The 21,818-nt window shown below is 38.6% G+C and overlaps 2 protein-coding genes across 6 annotated transcripts in view; both read right to left on the bottom strand.

Moving 5' to 3' along the window:
- The window catches only part of SLC39A14 (solute carrier family 39 member 14), a 63,846-nt gene extending 62,945 nt beyond the window's left edge, over positions 1-901 (bottom strand). Inside the window, exon 1 of the mRNA XM_055578708.1 lies at positions 793-901. The gene's annotated coding sequence lies outside the window, so the exon portion shown is untranslated. The remainder of the gene's footprint in view (positions 1-792) is intronic.
- Positions 1-21,818, bottom strand: part of PIWIL2 (piwi like RNA-mediated gene silencing 2) — a 76,773-nt gene that overhangs the window by 2,376 nt on the left and 52,579 nt on the right. For 3 of the 5 annotated variants that reach the window (XM_055578698.1, XM_055578699.1, XM_055578700.1), the window contains exons 21-22: positions 793-1,046; positions 258-365 (exon numbers count right to left, since the gene is read on the bottom strand). In XM_055578698.1, coding sequence (XP_055434673.1) covers positions 258-365; positions 793-1,046 — 362 coding nt within the window. Of the gene's footprint in view, positions 1-257; positions 366-402; positions 541-792; positions 1,047-17,062; positions 17,876-21,818 lie in introns of those variants that run through there. The other 2 variants (XR_008713725.1, XM_055578701.1) reach the window with 2 other exon arrangements.

The following is a 21,818-nucleotide window of genomic DNA, read 5'->3' as shown; positions in this document are numbered from 1 at the left end:
GGCAGTATTTGTCTTTTCTGATTATATAAGAGAAAATGAGTCTTAGTAAATCCAACTCCAAAAGATAAATTCAAAATGCTTTAAGAAAAAAAATGCTTTCAGAGAGAATCAAAAAATTATTAAGCTAAAACCAGTGATTTGTTGAATTAAGCCAAATCCAATTTGCTGAATTCAGAGGTTTTTAAACTCCAGGTCTTAGACTTAGCTCAGTGGCCAGAATTATTCACAAGTTAGGAGTAAGTTACTGGTCAGCTCACCTCTGCATATGATCAGGGCTCAGGTTTGCAGTGTTGAGAACACAAACATAATGGGTTGGAATGCCACAACCCTGCCGCACATGATGGGCAAGAAGGTAGAAGTCCACCCTAGTAAGGAAAAAGTACAAACTAATGGTATAGTTACAGAGCTGGAGATGCTCCTTCATCCAAGGCTCAGAGAGGTCAAATGACTGGATCAAGGACATCACACGGACACGAGGATGAGAATTCAGGTCTCCTGACTCAACAGGCTATTTAAAAGTGGTGGTAGAAACGATCACATCTGTGTGCAGAAGATTAAGCATGCATATTCTTAGGAAAAGAATGCATGTTCAATATTTTATACTTAAGAGCTAAAAGCTTCACTGGTGGTTTGTGTGTTTTCTAAATAGCTTTTAAAATTTTATTTTTTACCAGGAAAATCTCTTGAGGATACCATTCCTAATCTCTCTAGGCTACCTCCCCATTCCAGTACCCAGGAAACACAGAACTTCCCCAAACTATTCTTGTTGAAATACGTGTTTCACCCACTTACCACTCACAGCTTGTTATCGTATGATCTACCACAGTCCCAGGGGAGGGAGTCGCAAAGTTCTCAGTGGCCGCCAGGTACAGGTTGGTGCTGATTTTCTTCTGCACTACAAACACCACCATCTTGGGATGATAATTCTCAAAAGCTTCAAAACACTTCTGTAGCTGAGGAATTTCATAGCTGGCAACTGTCTTTAGTTGGCCATCAGATACTCCATCACGGTACACCACAATCTTATCTGGGAGGCAGTGGTTCACCTGAAACGAAACCTTGCTGAGGTGAACCGCGGGGCCCTAGGGCTAATGACCACCAGCAGAGGGCGGCTCACCCAGTGAACAACCTGGAGACATGGCAGTAGGTCCCTTCGACAGCTAGACCCGAAGCCATCATGTTGAAAGGGCAAGAAAAGGCAGCTTCTAGTCATTTCTAGATTCCTCAGGGTAGCAAAACAGGTCTGGCACAGCCAAGGTGTTATAAAATATGGAACCAAATAAGCAAGCTCTGAGTCATATACACAAGGCTTATACTGAAACGGTGTGAACAAAGTTAAAAAGAAGGAAAATTACAGGCTTGAATCAATCTTCCTTCTACTTGGATTTAACACTAAATTACTGTCTATGCAAAGAACAAGGTGAACTGTTGAAGAGATTCTAACATATAACTGCACATGCCACAGATCCACCAGCCTGATATTTTTGTGCATCAGCAACATCCAAAGTTGCTAAAACAAAGATCCTTTACTAAATAATTATTCTGTGTGTGTGTGCGTGCTTAATTGCTCAGTCATATCTGATTCTTTACAACCTTGGAATTATTGCCCTAGTCGAAGTGCTTTTTTATCGTTTTTTCTCTACTATCTATTCCACTTTTTTTTTTTTTTTTTTTTGTGCTAAGAGCATTTAAGTGTTCTTCTGCCTGCAATAGGATAGTCTGGTGGGATTTTAATTGAGCTGCCTTCCCCTAAATCCAGGCCTTCTCAGCCTCAACACTATTGATGTGTGGGACCAGTGAATTCTGTTATTGGGGGCTGACAACAGAGCATGTTCCACAGCATTCCTGGCCTCTACCCTCTAGATGCCAGTAGCTCTCTCTCCCAGTTATAACCCAAAATGTCTCCAGGCTTCACAGTGGGAGGACAAAACTGTCCCCAGTTGAGAATCACTGCGCTAACGAAAAGACAGGAGATGACTCCAGCTACGCCAGCAGAATGCTTTTCCCTCACTCTGACTCTTGAGCAGAGAACCAGAAACACTTGGAGTTTGATGGTGCTTTTTCAGGTCCCTGTTTCTAGAACTCCTTTCCATTTCCCAGTTTGACGCTCAACCTTCTCACCAATTCCCTGAGGCTCTTCATGATCTTACCAACTAATCTCCATTTTGCTAAAGTGAGCACATTTCTGTGATTTCCCAAAGAGTCTTGATATGCTGTGTTAAAGGCTGGGTAACATAGGCACTGAGATCTGAAAAAAACCTGATTTCACAGGTGAGGAAACAGAGAAATATGACACTGGATCTGGGGTCAGGAGACCTGAGTCTGCATGTGTTGCTCCTCAGCTATGCTGTTGAAGACTGTTTCCCCACTTGAAAATAATGATCACCTCACCTTCTTCTGGAGAAGGCAATGGCAACCCACTCCAGTACTCTTGCCTGGAAAATCCCATGGATGGAGGAGCCTGGTAGGCGGCAGTCCATGGGGTCACTAAGAGTCAAACACGACTGAGCGACTTCACTTTCACTTTTCACTTTCATGCACTGGAGAAGGAAATGGCAACCCACTCCAGTGTTCTTGCCTGGAGAATCCCAGGGATGGGGGAGCCTGGTGGGCTGCCATCTATGGGGTCGCACAGAGTCGGACACGACTGAAGCGACTTAGCAGCAGCAGCACCTTCTTCTTAGGGTTGAGAGATAAGGCGTGTGTATCATGAATACAAAAGCTGAAGACAAACTAGATCAAGGAAATACAGATATTCTGAAGCACAGGGAAGGAATCTAACAAGATCAATGGAGTATAAATCAGAATCAAATTCAACTGAAGTATTCACTGATATTATGTCTTTCTTTAAAATTTGCCAACCCTGGCAATCCACTCCAGTATTCTTGCTTGGAGAACCTCATGGACAGAAGAGCCTGGCAGGCTACAGTCCATAGGGTCTCACAGAGTAAGACAAGACTGAAGTGACTTAGCATGGCACGGCAACCAACCACTGAGGGTGAGACACTATACTTGGTCCTACATAAGATTCCAGTAAGAGTGAAGGACATGATTCCTGTTACCAAGGAGCATGAAAATCTAATAACATAGTTAACAATCAACAATGGTAACTTTTCTAGGTCATCTAGCCCATCCTCCTCATTTCATAAATGATAAGACTATCATCTAGGAGGGTCAAAATATGAGACAAGTCACAATACTGAAACATTAATGGTAAATATACATTATCAAATCACTTCAGTACTGCATTAAATACATGAAACAATAAATTCATTAACATCTTGAAAGGAGGACTGTGCTTGTTGGCCTGGTGTCTCTAGCACTAAATACAATGGTGAGGGTCAAGGAAAAAATAGTATCTGCTGAAACTCTGAGATGTTTTTTTATGTGTGATTACATTCATTCACTGAACAAACACTTAATGCCCACTAGATATGAGCCACTGTGCTAGTCTCATAAAAATTATCTTGAAAGGATGTTCAAGTATTAGTCGCTCAGTCATGTCCGACTTCTTGTGACGCCATGGATCGTAGCTGGCCAGGCTCCTCTGTCCATGGGATTCTCCAGGCAAGAATACTGGAGTGGGTAGCCATTCCCTTCTCCAAGGGATCTTCCCAACCCAGCGATCGAATCCCCGTCTCTTGCCACTGCAAGCAGATTATTTACCATCTGAGCCGCCAGGGAAGCCCCAAAATTATCTTGATACCTTCCAAATATTAGTGGAACTTAAAACTGGGGAGACACAAACATAAAAGTAAATGCCCTCAAAACATTATAAATAATGTAACAAAGGTATAAATAAAATGCCATGAGAAGAGAGAAGTATAAGACATTTGTTCCCTGGAGCAATATGTAAACCTCAGTAAAAGAATCAGCAGACACTTCAGTCAGCAAAGGGTAAAAGGATTCCAGGTAGAGCTTGAGCAAAGTTCTATACTGTGACTAGACAAGGCGCAAGTAAACAACTGGAGACTGACCTATATGATGATGTAAGTAACCCAAGTGTCCATCAACACAAGAATGGGTAAGCAAAATGTGGCATATACGTCCAACAGAATATTATTCAGCTTTTAAAAGGGAGGAAATTTTGCAATGTACTACAACATGGATGAACTCTGAAGACATTATGCTAAATGAAACAAACCAGTTGCAAAAAGACAAATGAGTATCATTCCATGGATGTGAGATACTCAGAATCATCAAAATCAGAGACAGAACGTAGAACGGTGGCGGCCAGGGGTGAGGGGGTGAAGAGCATGGGAAACAATTGTTTAATGAAGAGAGTTTCAGTTTTACAACATAAAAAGAGCTAATGGAGATGGATGATGAAGACAACTGCACAACATTATCAATGTATTTCCCACCATTAAAAAGTTATACTTAAAAAGGGATAGAATGTTAAGTTTTATATGTATTTTACTTAATTAAAAAACACTGGGGGCTTCCCTGGTGGCTCAGTGGTAAAGAATCCTCCTGCCAATGTAGGAGACACGGGTTTCATCCCTGGTCTGGGAAGATCCCACATGCAGCAGAGCAACTAAGCCCATGCACCACAACGACTGAAGCCTGGGCGCTTATAGCCCGTGCTCTGCAACAAGAGAAGCCACTTCAGTGAGAAGCCTGTTCCCTACAACTAGAGAAAAAAAAGTCTACGCGGCAACAAAGACCAGTACAGCCATTAAAAAAAAAATTGGGGGAAAAAAAGGAGGAAGAAGAGGCCAACAAGATATTGGCAACAGTAGGTGCAATAAGGGCAGCTAAATTCTGGAAGAGTTCCCAAATAATCACTGGCTCAAGATAATTCCACCCTAAGATTCTCCCAATTCTGCTAAGACAAGCGAAGTGAAAGTGGAACTGAGAAGCAGAAAGAACCTATACACTCACACATCGTAAAGCTGGCTGCTTCCAACTTTTAATTCCGAAGGTAACACCGTGGCCCTTCTGTCTTCAGAGTCAGATACCAGTCAGACCAGGCTGGTAATCACAGCCACAGCCACAGCCACATCAGAAGCAACAGGGGCTGCATCAACTACAGCTGAGTTTAATTTTCTCCAACCTCAGGCCAAATCACAGATAAACTCAACATCAGGTGATTACTAATCATGAGCGCTAAAAGCTACGGCAAGTGTCAAGAACAGCTTGGCTTTGATTTTCACACGTGAATGGAAAGCGACCCTGGCACTCAGACTCACATGTCAGGCTTCAGTGGCCCATGAGACATCGCAGTACTAGAGGAGCCTCGCAGGCAGCGGGAGATGTGGTCCCGGAGCTCTGACGAATGCTATGGGCCACAAGCAGTGGTTTCCAGGGTGTACTCTGGGCTCCAATCCTTTCCCATCCAGGAGTCCCTTAGTCATTTTAAGGAGTCCACAAAGTCAAAACTGTTCTCACAATACCACTACATTACTTGGCATTTTCACTATAATTCTCTCACAAATATGCACCAGAATTTTCCAGAAAGTAAATGATGTGTGACACCACAATAAATTAAATGCAGGACATTTCCTTGCCTTTTACTAACCCAAACATTACAGCCATTCACTGAAATGTAAAACAAACATTACCAAACATTTTAAAAGTAGTTATCTTTAATTTTACTACTCTTGAGTATCTCATATATGTGGAATCATATGGTATTTCTCTTTTTGTGATTATGATCTTTAAAATGTGATTTTTGTTATTCACATGTATTGAGCTTATTAGTATTTGAAAGTAAAATTTAAAAATATAAAACATTCTCAGTTTTAAAATCTAATATGATAATAATCACTGATAGATACACACTTATACAAACAAAAAACTCAGTAATATTTAAGGTTTCCTTAGACCAGAAAATCTGAGAACTGCTGGACTAGAAAAATAAATCTAAATACAGATTTTAAATAAAACCATAGATGAAATGAAGCTTGCCAGCAAGGCCTCTTTCATAGACCAGGAATTCTGGGAAATCCTATAGCTGAGGATAATTGGAAAAGCTGGACAAAATATAAAAACATCTATGTGAAGGCACGTCAGAGGAAGGGTGGGGGCCCAGGGAAATAAGCCAACCTTTCGAACCTGTTTTTCCCTTGGCAGCATGTGTTAATTTGTTGATTTCACACACGTACGTAAGCTAGATGGATGTTTGGGAGTAGTGTTTTTTCTGATTCACAGCTTTATTTAGATATAATGTGCGACACCGTAAAAGACACTCTTTTAAGGTACAAGAGTCAAAAGTTTTAAGTTTATAGAATCTTGCAACCATCATCAATTTTAGAATATATTCATCACCCCAAAAAGGTAATCTCATACGCACTAGCAACTATTTTCCACGACCCCTCAACCCCAACTCCTGAAACACACTAACCTACTTTTTGTTTCTTTGGATTAGACTGTCCTGGACAAACATAATCAATAGGTGGTCTTTGTGACTAAATAGTTTCACTGAACATAATATTTTCATAGTTCACCCATGTTGTACCATGTATCGATACTTCATTCCTTTATGCTGCCAGATAGTATTCCATCACATTGTTTGTCCATTCATCAATTATATGGAGTATTTTCACTTTTGGCTATTATGAATAATACTGCTATATGATCATCATATACACGTTTTTGTGTGGACATATGCTTTCAGTTCTTTTGGTTTACATCTAGGAGTAAAATTGCTGGGTTTCCTGTAACTATGCTTAACATTCTGAAGAAATGCCAAACTGTTTTTCAAAGTAGCTCAACTATTTGGCAATCCCACCAGCAATGCATGAGGGTTCCAATTTCTCCACATACTCAACAACACTCTTTTTTATTTTAGCCATCTTAGTGTGTGTGTGGGCTCCCCGGTGGCTCAGATGGTAAAGAATCTGTCTGCAATGTGGGAGACCTGGGCTTGATCCTTGGGTTGGGCAGATCCCCCAAAGAAGGGAATGGCAACCCACTCTAGTATTCTGGCCTGGAGAATTCCATGGACAGAGGAACCTGGCAGGCTACAGTTCATGGGGTCACAAAGGGTCAGGACACAACTGAGCAACTTTAACTTGCACTTTAGTATGAGTTGTGGTAGCATCCCATCATATGTGCATGTTTTTAAATAAAGACTTTGTTTTTTAGACCAGTATTAAGTTTACAAACAAACTGAGGCCATAGTACAGAGTTCCCATATACACCTTCCCCACCAATCACACAATTTCCCCCATTGTTACTATATTACATTAGAATAGGACATTTGTTACAAATGATGAATACTGATATATTATTATCAACTAAAGTCAACAGGTGGCCCATTGGTAAAGAATCTGCCTGCCAATGGAGGAGATGCAGGAGACCCGGGTTCAACCCCTGGGTTGGGAAGATTCCTGGAATAGGAAATGGCAATCCACCCCAGTATTTTCACCTGGAAAATCCCATGGACAGAGGAGCCTGGCAGGCTACAGTTCATGGAGTCACAAAGAGTTAGACACGACTGAGTGACTGAGCACAGCACACAGTTTATATTAGAGTTTACTCTCGTACATTCTATAGGCTTTGAAAAATACATGTCATTTGTCTACATTTGTCACATGTCATTTGTAGTATCATATACAATATTTTTACAGTCCTAAAAATCCCCTGTTCTCCCTATTTATCCTATCTTCACCCTCCCAAACCTCTGGTAATCACTATCTATTTACTGTGTCCATACTTTGTGTCTTTTCCAGACTGTCCTGTAGTTGGAATCATACAGTATGTAGCCTTTTTAGATATGCTTCTTTCACTTTATTATGCATTTAAGATTCCTCTGGATCTTCCCCTAATTCAATAGTTCATTTCTGTTTACTGATGAATTTGTAACTGTCTGGATGTCCTATAGATTATTTGTCCATTCACCTACTGAAGGACATCTTGGTTGCTTCCAAGTTTTAACAATTGTAAATAAGGCTGCTATAAAAATTGTGTAATTTTTGTTTGTGTGTGTAGACATATGCTTTCAACTCATCTGGGTACGTACCAAGGAGTATGACTGCTGGATGGTATGGTAAGAGAATGTTTAGTTTGTAAGAAACTGCTGAACTGTCTTCCAAAATGGCTGCACCATTCCACACTCCCTCAGGCAATGACGCGAGATTGCTCTACATCCTCACCAGCATTTGGTGGTGTCAGTTTTTGGACTTTGGCTATTCTGAAAGATGTGCAGTGGTACTTTGTTTAAATTTGGCATTCCCTAATATTATATTGAGGAGAAGGCAATGGCACCCCACTCCAGTACTCTTGACTGGAAAATCCCATGGATGGAGGAGCCTGGTAGGCTGCAGTCCATGGGGTCATTAAAGAGTCGGACATGACTGAGCGACTTCACTTTCACTTTTTACTTTCATGCATTGGAGAAGGAAATGGCAACCCACTCCAGTGTTCTTGCCTGGAGAATCCCAGGGATGGGGGAGCCTGGTGGGCTGCCGTCTATGGGATCGCACAGAGTCGGACACGACTGAAGCGACTTAGCAGCAGCAGCAGCAATATTATATTGAGTATCTCTGCATATACTTATTTGCCATCTGTATATGTTCTTTGATGAGAAGTCTGTTCAAAGTCTTTTGCCCATCTTATTACTTCTGAGTTTTTAATAATTCTGTTTTTTAAGTAACAGGACTTTATCATATATGTGTTTCACAAGTATTTCCTCTGAATATGTAGCTTCTTTTCCTTCTCTTAGTGTCTTTCACAGAAGTTTTTTAAAATTTTAATTAAGTTCTGTTCATCAGTTCTTTCATGGACAGTGAAATGTCCACATGGTAATAGTGCTTTGGTATCAAAAGGTCATCACCAAACCCAAGGTGACCAAGAATTTCTATACCTTTTACAGTTTTGTATTTTAACACTAAATTTGTGATAATTTTGAGTTACTTTTTGTGAAACGTATATGGTCTGGATATAGTTTGTGGTTTTTCTTGTCACTGTTTTTTGGGTTGTTGTTTTTTTTTTTCCATGTGGCTGGGCAGCTATTCCAGTACCATTTATTGAAGAGTCTCCTTTTCCCATTGAAGTGCCCCTGTTCTTTTATCAAAGATCACTGGAATGTATTTGTACCGGTCTATTTCTGGGCTGTTACCTTGTCTTCTTTTGTCAACACCACACCATCTATATTCCTGTAGATCTACAGCAGCCTAAGTCCCCTGATTTTGTTTTTCTTCAATACTGTGTTGGCTACCCTGTGTCTTTTGCCTTTCCATTTAAACTTTGCTGGGATTCTGTCTAGTGCTACACTGAATCTATGGATCAAATTGGGAAGAATTGACATCTTGACAATATTGAGTCTTTCTATCAATAAACATGGGATAGCTCTCCCTTTTTTTAGATTCTTTGATATTTCTCACGAGAGTTTTAAGAGTTTTCTTCATGTAGATCTTACACAAACTTTGTTAGATTTATATCTGTATATTTCTCTTTTTTTGGTGCTAATACAAATTGTATGGCTTTCAATTTCAAATTCCAATTGTTCATTGCTGGTATATAGAAAAGGAATTGATTATGTGGGTTTTTTTTTTAAGCCATTTAATTTTGTATATTTACTTTGTATCCTGCAACCTTATAATTCCAGCAGAGTTCTTTTTTGTTGTTGATTTCTTGAGATGTCTATGTAGACATGCTACCTGTAAAGTTTTTCCCCTCCTTTTCATCTGTATAAGTTTTACTCCTTTTTGTCTTTTTGCATTAGCAAGGACTCCCAGTATGATGCTGAATAGGAATGGTGAGAGAAGAAACACTTTGTTCTTGATCTTAGGGGGAAGTATGTAGTTTCTCAGAATTAGGTACAAGGTTAGCTGCAGGATTTTTGTAGGTGTTCTTTATCAAGCTTATGAAGTTCTTCCTATAGTGCTAGTCTGTTGGGAGGCTTTTTTATTTTTTAAATCACGAATGGGAGCTGATTTTTGTCAAATGCTTTTTCTGCATCTATTGGTGTGACAGGATTTTTCTTCTTGAGCCTACTGATGGACTGTATACAAATTTTAAAATGTTGAACCAACCTTGCATAACTGGAATATAACCCACTAGGTTGTTGTAGTCTTTTCAAGGGTTGCTTTAACAACCACAAACTGAGTTGCTTGGAACAACAGAAATGTACTCTCTCACATTTCTAGAGGGTAGAAGTCCAGAACTGAAGTTATCAGCAGTGCAACATGCATCTTCCAAAAGCCCTAGGAAAGAATACTTCCTTGCCTTACTTTAGCTTCTGGTGGTTTCTGAAAATCCTTAGTGTTTCTTGGATTGTATATACATCACTCCAATCTCATTTCCACCTTTTCAGTGCCACCTTCTGTGTATGTGTCTCTGCTTGTTTATATGGCCTTCTATGACTCTGTGACCAAAGTTTCCTCTTTCTGTAGGAATACAATAGTGGCTTAGAGAAAGAGTTGATTACAGCATATTAATCTTGTATCTTCAACCCTGCTGAACTTTTATTAGCTACAATAGTGTGTATACACATATTCTTGATGGTTTTTTGTATGTAAGACAATGTCAAATAGATACAGAGAGTTAACTTGGGACTTCCCTGGTGGCCCAGTGCTAAGACTCCATGCTCCCAATGCAGGGGGCCCATATTCGATCCCTGGTCAGGGAACCAGATCCCACGTACCATAACTAAGAGTTTGCATGCCACGACTAAAGATCCCACCTGCAACTAAGACCTGGTACAAACAAATAAACAAATAAAATAAATATTTTAAAAGGCATACTTTAACTTCATTTCCAGTCTAGAAATCTTCTGCCATTTTCTTATGATATTTTTGTCTAGCTTTCAGTTCAGTTCAGTCACTCATTTGTCTCTGACTCTTTGTGACCCCACAGACTGCAGCATGCCAGGCTTTCGTGTCCATTACCAACTCCTGGAGCTTGCTCAAAAACTCATGTCCATCGAGTCAGTGATGCCATCCAACCATCTCATCCTCTGTCGTCCCTTTCTCCTCCCGCCTTCAATTTTTCCCAGCATCAGGGTCTTTTCCAGTGAGTCAGTTCTTCTTATCAGGTTGCCAAAGAATTGGAGTTTCAGCTTCAGCATCAGTCCTTCCAATGAATATTCAGGACTGATTTCTTTTAGGATTGACTGGTTGGATCTCCTTGCAGTCCAAATGACTCTCAAGAGTTTTCTCCAACACAACAGTTCAAAAGCATCAATTCTTCAGCACTCAACCTTCTTTATAGTCCCAACTCTCACATCCATACATGACTACTAGAAAAACCATAGCTTTGACTAAACGGACTTTTGTTGGGAAGGTAACATCTCTGCTCTTTAATATGCTGTCTAGGTTTGACATAGCTTTTCTTCCAAGGAGCAAGCATCTTTTAATTTCATGGCTGCAGTCACCATGGGCAGTGATTTGGGAGTCCAAGAAAATAAACACTGTTTCCATTGTTTCCCCAGGTATTTGCCATGAAGTGATGGGGCTAGATGCCAAGATCTTAGTTTTTTGAATGTTGAGTTTTAAACCAGCTTTTTCACTCTCCTCTTTCACTTTCATCAAGAGGCTCTTTAGTTCCTCTTTGCTTTCTGCCATAAGGGTGGTATTGTCTGCATATCTGAGGCTGTTCTCCCTGCAATCTTGATTCCAACTTGTGTTTCATCCAGCCCAGCATTTCACATGATGTACTCTGCATGTAAGTTAAATAAGCACGGTGACAATATACAGCTTTGACATACTCCTTTCCCAATTTGGAACCAGTTTAGCTTTAGTATCAGGGTAATACTGGCCTTATGGTACAAACTGGAAAATGTTCCCTCCTTTCCTATTTTTTGGAAGAGTTCGTGAAAGAATATTCTTTCAATGTTTGGTATAACTAAAAAGTTTTGATGGTTTGTGCCTTTTTTGGAGTTTGCCCATCTCACTTAGGTAATCTAATTTCTGGGCATATAGTTGTTCATTTCCTAAAATCCTTTTTATTTCTGCAAGGTCAGTCTTTTTCATTCCTGATCTTAGTATCTTGATTCTTCCCTTTTTCATGGGTGCTAGCTAAAGGCTTATCAATTTTGTTGATCTTTTCAAATAATCAATTTTTGGTCGCACTGGTTTTCTCTGTTGTTTCTCAGTGTTCCAGTTCACTTATCTATGCTATAACCTCTATCAGTTTTTTCCTTCTTGCTTTGAGCTTAGTTTGCTCTTCTTTTTCCAGTTTTTAAGATGGAACTTGGGTTGTTTGGAGATTTTTCTTATTTAATATAGGTGGCTCAGACGGTAAAGCATCTGCCTACAATGCAGATGTTCGATCCCTAGGTTGGGAAGACCCCCAGGAGAAGGAAATGGCAACCCACTCCAGTACTCTTGCCTGGAAAATCCCATGGATGGAGAATCCTGGTAGGCTACAGTCCATGGGGTAGCACAGAGTCGGACACGACTGAGAGACTTCACTCACTCACTCACTCACTCATTTACAGCTATACATTTTCTTCTAACTACTGCTTTACATACATCCACAAGTTTTGGTATGTTTTATTTTCATTTATCTCAAATTGTTTCCTAACTACCCCTTTGATTTCTTCTTTGACCTCTTGGTTACTTAAGAGTATTGTTTAATTTCCATATAGTTGTGACTTTCCCAAATGTCCCTTGTATTAACTTCTAATTTCATGCTAGTTGTGGTTTCAGACCATATTTTGCAGAGTTTTAATTTTTTTAAATGTACTGAGTCTTGTTTTACATACATTCTATCATGGAGAATACGTCACGTACATTTGCGAAGAATAGGAGTTCTGTTGTTGGGTGCTCTGTAAATGTCTGTTACGTTGAGTTAGACCACAGAATTGTTCAAATATTCTATTTCCTTGTTGATCTTATTTCTACTTGTTCTATCCATTACTGAAAATGGAATTTTGAAATCTCCATCTATTAATGAATTGTCTATTTCTCCTTTCATTTATATTTGTTTTTGTTTCATATATTTTTGGATCTATATTGCTAGTTTCACATGAGTTTATGCTTTATGATCTTCTCATGGACAGACCCTTCTGCTACTACAAATGTCTTTTCTTGTCTCCAGTAACAACTGCTGTCTTAAAGTCTATCTGGCCTATTTGTATAGCTACTCCAGCTCTCTTTTGGTTATTATTTCCATGGTTTATTTTCTTCTTTTACTTTCAACATACTGTGTCTTTGAAACTAAAATATGTCTCGTGTAGAAAGTACATCTTCATATTTTCACTTAATCTAAGTTACTAATTTATACTTCTGAATGGTGTTTAGTCCATTTACATTTAGTGCAATTACTGACAGAGTAAAATTTACATCTGCCATTTTACTATTTGTTTTCCACATGCCTTATATCTTTTCTGTCCCTCTATTTTTCCTCTACTGCCTTAATTTGTATTAAACAGGCATTTTCTAGTTACCATTTTAACTCCCTCGTCATTCTTTTTCTTACATTTTTGAGTTATTTTCTTAGTGTTTCACCTGGGGATTACAATTAACATATTACAACAATCTCATTTGGTCAATTAATACAAAGTTAACTTTGGTATTGTTCAAAAACTTTGCTTCTATATGCCTCTATTCCCTCTGCTCCCCTTTGTAACTTTGTCATACAAATTATATATTTATATACTGTATACACATCCAATTATAATTATTGCTTTTTGTCTTTGTCTCTTAAAACACAAACTAGAAGAAAAGTTACAAACAAAAATATATTTTTTCTCTCCTTTATCTATATAGTTACCTTTCCCGGGCTACTTATTTCTTCATGTGGATACAAGTTACTGTCTATGTCATTTCATTTCTACATGAAGGACTCCCTTAAGTACTTCTTGCAGTCTGCTAGTGACAAATCCCCCCAGCTTTTATCTCAGAATGTTACACTTTCTCCTTTAAAAAAAAAATGATATAAATCACAAAAAATCACCATTTTAGAGTATAATTCAGAGATTTTAGTATATTCACTAAATTATATACCTATCAACACTACCTATTTCAATAATATTTTCATCACCCTGAGAAGAACCTTGTACCCATCAGCAGTCACTCCCTATTCCTGCCAGCATTCTCATTCTCTGGAAACCAGCAATCTCTGTTTTGTCTCTACAAATACGCCTATTCCAGATATTTCAGATATGCATGCTAAGCCACTTCGGTAGTGTCTGACTGTGCGGTAGCCCACCAGGTTCCTGTATCCATGGGCTTCTCCACGTTAAGAATACGGGAGTGGATTGCCATGCCCTCCCCTAGGAGATCTTCCCAACCCAGAGATGGAACCTTCATCTCTTATGTCTCCTGCATTGGCAGGCAGGTTCTTTACCACTAGTGCCACCTGGGAAGCCTATTCATAGAAATGGAATAATATAAATACATGACTTTTTATGTCTAGCTTCTTTCACTGAACACAATGTCAAGGTTTCGCCTTCATTTCTGAACAGGAGCTTTTCTGGATATACAATTCCTATTCAACCTTCTTTTTCTTTCAGCATTTGCAGTATGTCATCTGACTGCCTTCGGGCCTCCACGACTGCTGATGAGAAGTCAGCTCTTAATCGAATTGAAGATGCCTTGAACACAACGAGTGGCTTTCACTTGGTGCTTTCAAGATGCCCTCTCTGTCTTTTAGCAGTTTTACTAGGTTGTGTCTCAGTGTGGGTATCTTTGAGTTTTTCCTATTTAGTGTTCATTGGGCCTCTTGGATGAATGATTTTTTTCACTAATTTGGGGAATTTGGGGCTATTGTCTCCTCCAGTGTTCTTTCTTCCTTATCCTTTCTCATTACTCCCCTTCTGGGAATCACATTATGTTCATATTGCTATGGCTGATGTTGTCCCACAGATCTCCGAGCCTCTGTTAGAATTCCTTATTTTTTCTTTTTTTCTTCACACTGAATGATATCAACTGACCTATCTTCAAATTTCTAGCTATATCTTTCTGCCTAATCAAATCTGATGTTAAGCCCCCATACTGAAATTTTCATTTATTACATTTTAGAATGCCAGAATTTCTATAAGGTTAATTTTCTTAAAAATACCTTTATTCAGATAATCCATATACCATTTAATTCACCAATTTAAAGTGTAAAATTAAATGGTTTTTAGTGGATTCACAGATATATACAACTATTACCACAATCAATTTTATAACATTTTCATCACCTCAACAAGAAGCCCCAGACTCTTAAAACTACCACCACTCTACATCTTTTACTCTCTCCCTAACTTAGCCCTAAGCAACCACTAATCTACTTTCTGTTCCTAAAAATGTGACTATTCTAAACATTTCTGATGAATGGACTCATGTAATATGTGAATGTGTGGTCCTTTATGACTGGCTTCTTTCACTTAGCATGACATATTCAAGGTCCAGGTATCGCTTGCTGTTTCACCTAATCTATATTTTTTCCTTAAAAACTTTATTATTTCATTTTCTCTTTTCTTGTCTCAATTGTTGCATGCTCTTCTTTTATTCTTTTAGTGGCTACCCCAGAAATTACAACATAACTCTTTAGTGTATCAAAATATAATATATATTAGTACTTTCACCTTTTCCTCAACAATTAAAGAAACTCAAGGCATTGGAATTTCATTTACTTCTCCCAGATATATCTCCAAGATATGATGTTATTGTCATTAACTTGAAATTTATACACACAAATGAATACATATCCATTCAAAAACATTAATTATTTTAGATGGTGGGCATTCATTTAAATTTATGCCCATGTTTGGCACTTTTATTCCTATTTTTATTCCTTTAACCATTTCTACATTTCTTTCTGGGATAATTTTCCTTCTAGGTGAAAAACGCTCTTTAGTATATGCCTTCACTGCAAATCTGCCAGTAACAGAGTCTTTTTTTCACCTTACTAAAAGTTACTTTTAGTGGGTATCAGATTCTATGTTGGTAGTTATTTTCCTTCAGCATTTTGTAGCTACTCTTTATTTGTGGTTCAAACTGTTTGACTAGTTCACTATCTGTCAATTTGTTGCTCCTTGAAGATAAGTGTCTTGTTTTCCTTAACAGGTGTGTATATACATAATATGTCTTAACAGGTGCTGCTGCTGCTGCTGCTAAGTCCCTTCAGTCATGTCCGACTCTGTGCGACCCCACAGACGGCAGCCCACCAGGCTCCCCCATCCCTGGGATTCTCCAGGCAAGAACACTGCAGTGGGTTGCCATTTCCTTCTCCAATGCATGAAAGTGAAAAGTGAAAGTGAAGTCGCTCAGTCGTGTCCAACTCTTAGCGACCCCATGGACTGCGGCCCACCAGGCTCCTCCATCCATGGGATTTTCAAGGCAAGAGTACTGGAGTGGGTTGCCATTGCCTTCTCCATAACAGGTACATATATATATTTGTCTTTACTTTCAACAGTTTTATTATAATGTGCCTGCTGTTGCTGGTGCTAAGTCACTTCAGTCGTGTCCAACTCTGTGTGACCCCATAGACGGCAGCCCACCAGGCTCCCCCATCCCTGGGATTCTCCAGGCAAGAACACTGGAGTGGGTTGCCATTTCTTTCTCCGATGCATGAAAGTGAAGAGTGAAAGGGAAGTCGCTCAGTCGTGTCCGACTCTTTGCGACCCCATGGACTGCAGCCCACCAGGCTCCTCCATCCATGGGACTTTCCAGGCAAGAGTACTGGAGTGGGGTGCCATCGCCTTCTCCGATAATGTGCCTAAGTGCACCTTTTATATCTTGCTTGGGATTTGACAGATTTCTTGTCTCTATGACTTGATGTGTTTTCTATCACTTTTAGAATATTCTTTACCATTGTCTTTTCTGCCCTCTATTCTCACTTACCTCCTTCTGGGCCACTTATGTGTGTATTATATTTTAACTCCGTAACTCCCATGTCTGTTGCCTTGCTATATTTTCTAACCCTCTGTATCTCAGTGAAATTTATTTTTTTACCTATATTTTAATGGTCTCTTTATTTCCTCAATTAAGCCTAAACTAAGATTACCCATTGTTATGCACAAAGATATGTTTCTCCAAAATTTGTGTGTTGAAGACCTAATCCACTATACCCAGAATGTGACTGTACTTGGAATATCTATTTAAAGAGGTTATTCAGTTTAAATGAGGTCACAGGGGTGGGCCCTCATCAAATATGACTGGTGTCTTTCTAATAAGAAGGGACTGGTACACAGACATACATGGGGTGAACATTATGTGACACAGAAGACAGCCATCTTTAAGACAAGAAGAGAGGCCTCAGGAGAATCCGGCCCTCTAAAACAGCACCTTGATCTTAGACTTCCTACCCTACATAATAACTGTGAGGAAATAAACTTTTATTGTTTAAGCCACTCAATCCATGGGATATTGTTATGGCAGCCCTAGCAACCTAATGCACCAATTCATTGACTGTTTAATTTTGGTAAGCATAATTTTTAGTTCTATAAATTTCAGTTTTTCCCCATAGGACTCCTGAAGAATTCTTTGCTAAAATTCTTAATGTTATCTTCCATTTCTCTGAATTTATTAAGTGTAGTTATTTTAAAACCTATCTGATTATTCATCTGGCTAAATCCTCTGTGTATCTGGATCAATTATCTGTAGATCTTCTTGGTTTTTCAGTTCCTTCATTTTCTCTTGAATCCTTGGTTATTCTTTACTGATTGCTAGATATTGCAGAAAAAATGTGATGCCCAGGATACTACTATCTTCCTTCAGAGGATTTTTATTTGCTTTTGGCAAATGGGCAGTAAAGCTAGCAGTCAGAGTTTACCTGAATCCATATTCAAGAACTGAAATTAATTCAGAGTTGGTCTACCCACAGTTCTTCTTTATTCAGAGTCTGCAGCCCTTCAGATTCACAAGTAATGGGGAACAGACTCCGGATGACACTGACATGGGGGCCCAGGCCTCTAGCTTTTGATTCCTAAAGACTTCAAAAGTGCTTCACAGCTTTTCAGTGTTTCAGCTGCCTCTTCCAGAATTAGCTTATGTCCCTAAAGAAAAAGAACCCAAATACAGCTCTCATCATCTCTCTGTGTTTCAGTCTATTTGTATTTTCACCTACTTAATCTTTCTTTTCAATTAAACTCAAATTATATATATGATAAATATGATATATATATATATACACACACATATGTATGTGTATATATGTATTTTGAATGCATATTTATGTATATGTGTGTATGTATATAACTATATCAAACACACATGTATACATGAGTGTGTAATATTCCTTTTAAAAAACTGAATGCTAACATAGCTTAGACATAGAATACCTCATTTTATTGTGCTTTACTTCACTGCATTTTGCAGATATTGCATTTTTTACAAATTAAAGGTTTGTGTCACTTTGTGTTGAGCAAGTCTATCAGTGCCATTTTTTCAATATATTTTAAAATTAAGATATGCATATTTGTTTACTGAACATTTAATAAGATTACATTATAGTGTAAAACTAACTTTTATATGCACTGGGACACTAAGAACTTGTGACTCATTTCATTGCAGTACTAGCTTTACTGTTGTAGTCTGGGACTGAACCCACAATATCCTATCTCTGAGGTATGCTTGTATTTACATTGTTAAGCAAGTAATACAAGTAATGTGGGGCCTGGAACGATGTTTTTCACACAGAGAAGATTCAAGTTCGTTTCTTCCAGGTACCTGGAGTATTTGTACTATGAGAAACTTGGAAACACTAGAACACCAGATCATCATATCTGATTCAAAAATTTTAAATAATGCAAAGGTGAGCTACAGTTTGCTTTAATTACTCTTATTCCTAGAAAGTAGCCCCTTGGGGTCCTAAAACCAAATGATGGAGGTTTTCTAGTGTGATCTAGTTTTAGGGGCTTCTAAAGTCTAATGACTGTCCACCTAGAAAAATACTTGCACTTGACAAAAGCAGACTGTCAAGAGCATTCCTCAAGAAATGCTTCTTGAATGAGAAAGTAAGGACCTCTGAAAAACTGTTCAACCATAAAAGCAACAAGCATACTGCACAAAGGGTCAAAAGCAACTTTTTTAGGGCTGTGAAAACTAACTAGAGCTTGAAAGAATCTGAACTGCATTTATTCAATAAAACTGTCTGGATCTTGAGCTTTGTGGTGTTTTAACTTGTTTTGTTCATATCCCTGTTTCTTTGCAATAGCTGTAAAATCTGCAGTTTCACTACCACAGTAACTGTAAAAATAATCCAGCAATCGCTGGAGGATGCAGAACATTCAAAGCATTTGAAGAAATTCTTATCCTGTCATTAGCTGATCACTAAGCTAAACTATTTTATTTATTTTAAGCCATGAAATTAAAATATGCTTACTCCTTAGAAGGAAAGTTATGACCAACCTAGATAGCATATTAAAAAGCAGAGATATTACTTTGTCAACAAAGGTCCATCTAGTCAAGGCTATGGTTTTTCCAGTGGTCATGTATGGATGTGAGAGTTGGACTGTGAAGAAAGCTGAGCACCGAAGAATTGATGCTTTTGAACTGTGGTGTTGGAGAAGACTCTTGAGAGTCCCTTGGACTGCAAGGACATCCAACCAGTCCATCCTAAAGGAGACCAGTCCTGGGTGTTCATTGGAAGAACTGATGCTGAGGCTGAAACTCCAATACTTTGGCCACCTGATGCGAAGAACTGACTCACTGGAAAAGACCCTGATGCTGGGAGGGATTGGGGGCAGGAGGAGAAGGGTACAACAGAGGATGAGATGGCTGGATGGCATCACCAACTTGATGCACATGAGTTTGAGTAAACTCCAGGAGTTGGTGATGGACAGGGAGGCCTGGCATGCTACGATTCATGGGGTCGCAAAGAGTCAGACACTACTGAGTGACTGAACTGAACTGAAGTGAAGCTAAACTAAGGGGAGATATCAGTGACTACACACAGTTTAGATTACCAAGATTACAGAATCAGGCCAGGAAAGTCATAAAACAAAGAGCAACAACAACAGTCCACGGGGGTGGAGATCTGACTTGCAGAGTCATCAGCATTATATTAAAAATGTCTAGCTTTCAATTAAAAAACTATGAAGCATGCCAGGAAATAGTAACGTAAAGCCCATTCACATGAAAAAATGTAGTAAATAGAAACTGTACTGGAGAAGCCCAGACATTGGTTATACTAGACAAGGACTTTAAACCAATCATTTTAAATAATGTTCAAAGATCTAAAGAAAACTACATCCAAGACTTTAAGGAAAATCTCACACAAAAAAAGACTACCAATAAAAATACAGAAATTATAAGAAAGGGGCTGCCCTGGTGGTCTACTGGTTAAGAATCTGCCTTGCAATGCAAAGGACACTGGTTCGATTCCTGGTCCACAAAGATCCCACATGCCTCAGAGCAACTAAGTCCATGCGCCACAACTACTGAGCCTACATGCAGCTACTGAAGCCCATGTGCCTAGAGCCTGTGCTCTGCAACAGGAGAAGCCGCTGCAATGAGAAGTCCACACACCACAACAATGAGTAGCCCCTGCTTACCACAAATAGAGAAAGCCTGCACGCAGCAATGAAGACCTACCACAGCCAAAAAATAATATTTAAAAAAAATTGTAAGAAAGAACCAACAAAAATTTTGGAGTCAGAAAGTATTAAATGAAATGGAAATGAAAAATTCAGTAGAGGGGCTTAAGAGTAGATAATCCAGTATGAGAAATAGAAAAAAACGGAAGAAAAATAAATGTAGCCTCTGAAATGCAGTGCAACACCATCAAGCATAACAACATACAAATAATGGGAGTCTTAGTAGCAGAGGAGAAAGGGAAAGGGGCAAAAGTATATGTGAAGAAATACTGACCAAAGATTTCCTAGTTTGATGCAAAAATCAACTGACACATAAAATAAGACATAAAATATCAATTAGGATAAACGCAAACTTAATCTGCAACATCAGCCCTTCCCTGGGTCTCCAGGCTGCTGGCCAACCCAGTACATTTTGGACTTGCAAGCCTCTGTAAGTTACATAAGCCAGTTCCTCAAAATACACACACATACACACACACACATTGTGTTGATTCTGTTTCTCTGGAAACCCTAATATAAAATTATCACAAAGAAAGAGGCACACCATAGAACCACACAGGAACAATATTCTGTGTACTACTGAAATTAATTTGGCAGTAACATGAATGAGACTTATAAAGTCCAACACACTTTCACCATAAAAACACTCTCCCCATTAGGAACATAAAGAAACTTCCTGAACATGATATAATGAGTCTATGAAAAGCCCACAGCTAACATCATGCTAAATGGTTAAAGACTTAAAAGTATCCACCTAAGAGCAAGAAAAAGATAAGGATGCCTGTTTTTACCACTTCTATTAAAAACTGTACTGGAAGTTCCAGTTAGAGCAATTAAGCAAGAAAAACAGATAAAAGGCAACTAAATTCAGATGAAAGAAGTGTGACTATTTCTACTGGCACATAATTGATTCTATACACAAAAAATCCAAAAGAATTGGGGGGAAAATCTACTAAAGCTAGTAAGTTTGGAAAAGTTGAACAGTTGAACATTAATACATAAAACAGTTAGTTCTAAACACCAGCATGAATAATCCAAAAATAAGAACTATTCCATAACTGTAGCATTCAAAAGAATAAAATATCCAGAGTAAACTTAATCAGGAAAGTGAAATACTTGTACACGGAAACTATAAAACATTGCTGAGAGAAATTAGAAACAACCTAAATAAACGAAAAAACATCCTGTGTCTACATACTGCTAGGGTAAATTTAAGATTACAATATTTGCAAAGTCATCTATAAATTCAATGCAATTGCTATCAAATTTCCAATGGCCTTTTTTGAAAAAAGAAATGAAAATGACTATTCTCAAATTCATATGGAATGCCAAGGGTATCTGAATAACCAAAACAATATTGAAAGAAAAAACATGGAAAACTCAGACTTCCTAACTTCAAAAC

This window comes from Bubalus kerabau, chromosome 4, assembly GCF_029407905.1.
Source record: "Bubalus kerabau isolate K-KA32 ecotype Philippines breed swamp buffalo chromosome 4, PCC_UOA_SB_1v2, whole genome shotgun sequence".
Lineage (NCBI taxonomy): Eukaryota > Metazoa > Chordata > Mammalia > Artiodactyla > Bovidae > Bubalus > Bubalus kerabau.
Note: the sequence above shows the minus strand (reverse complement) of the source record. Positions and strands in the feature narration are given on the sequence as shown.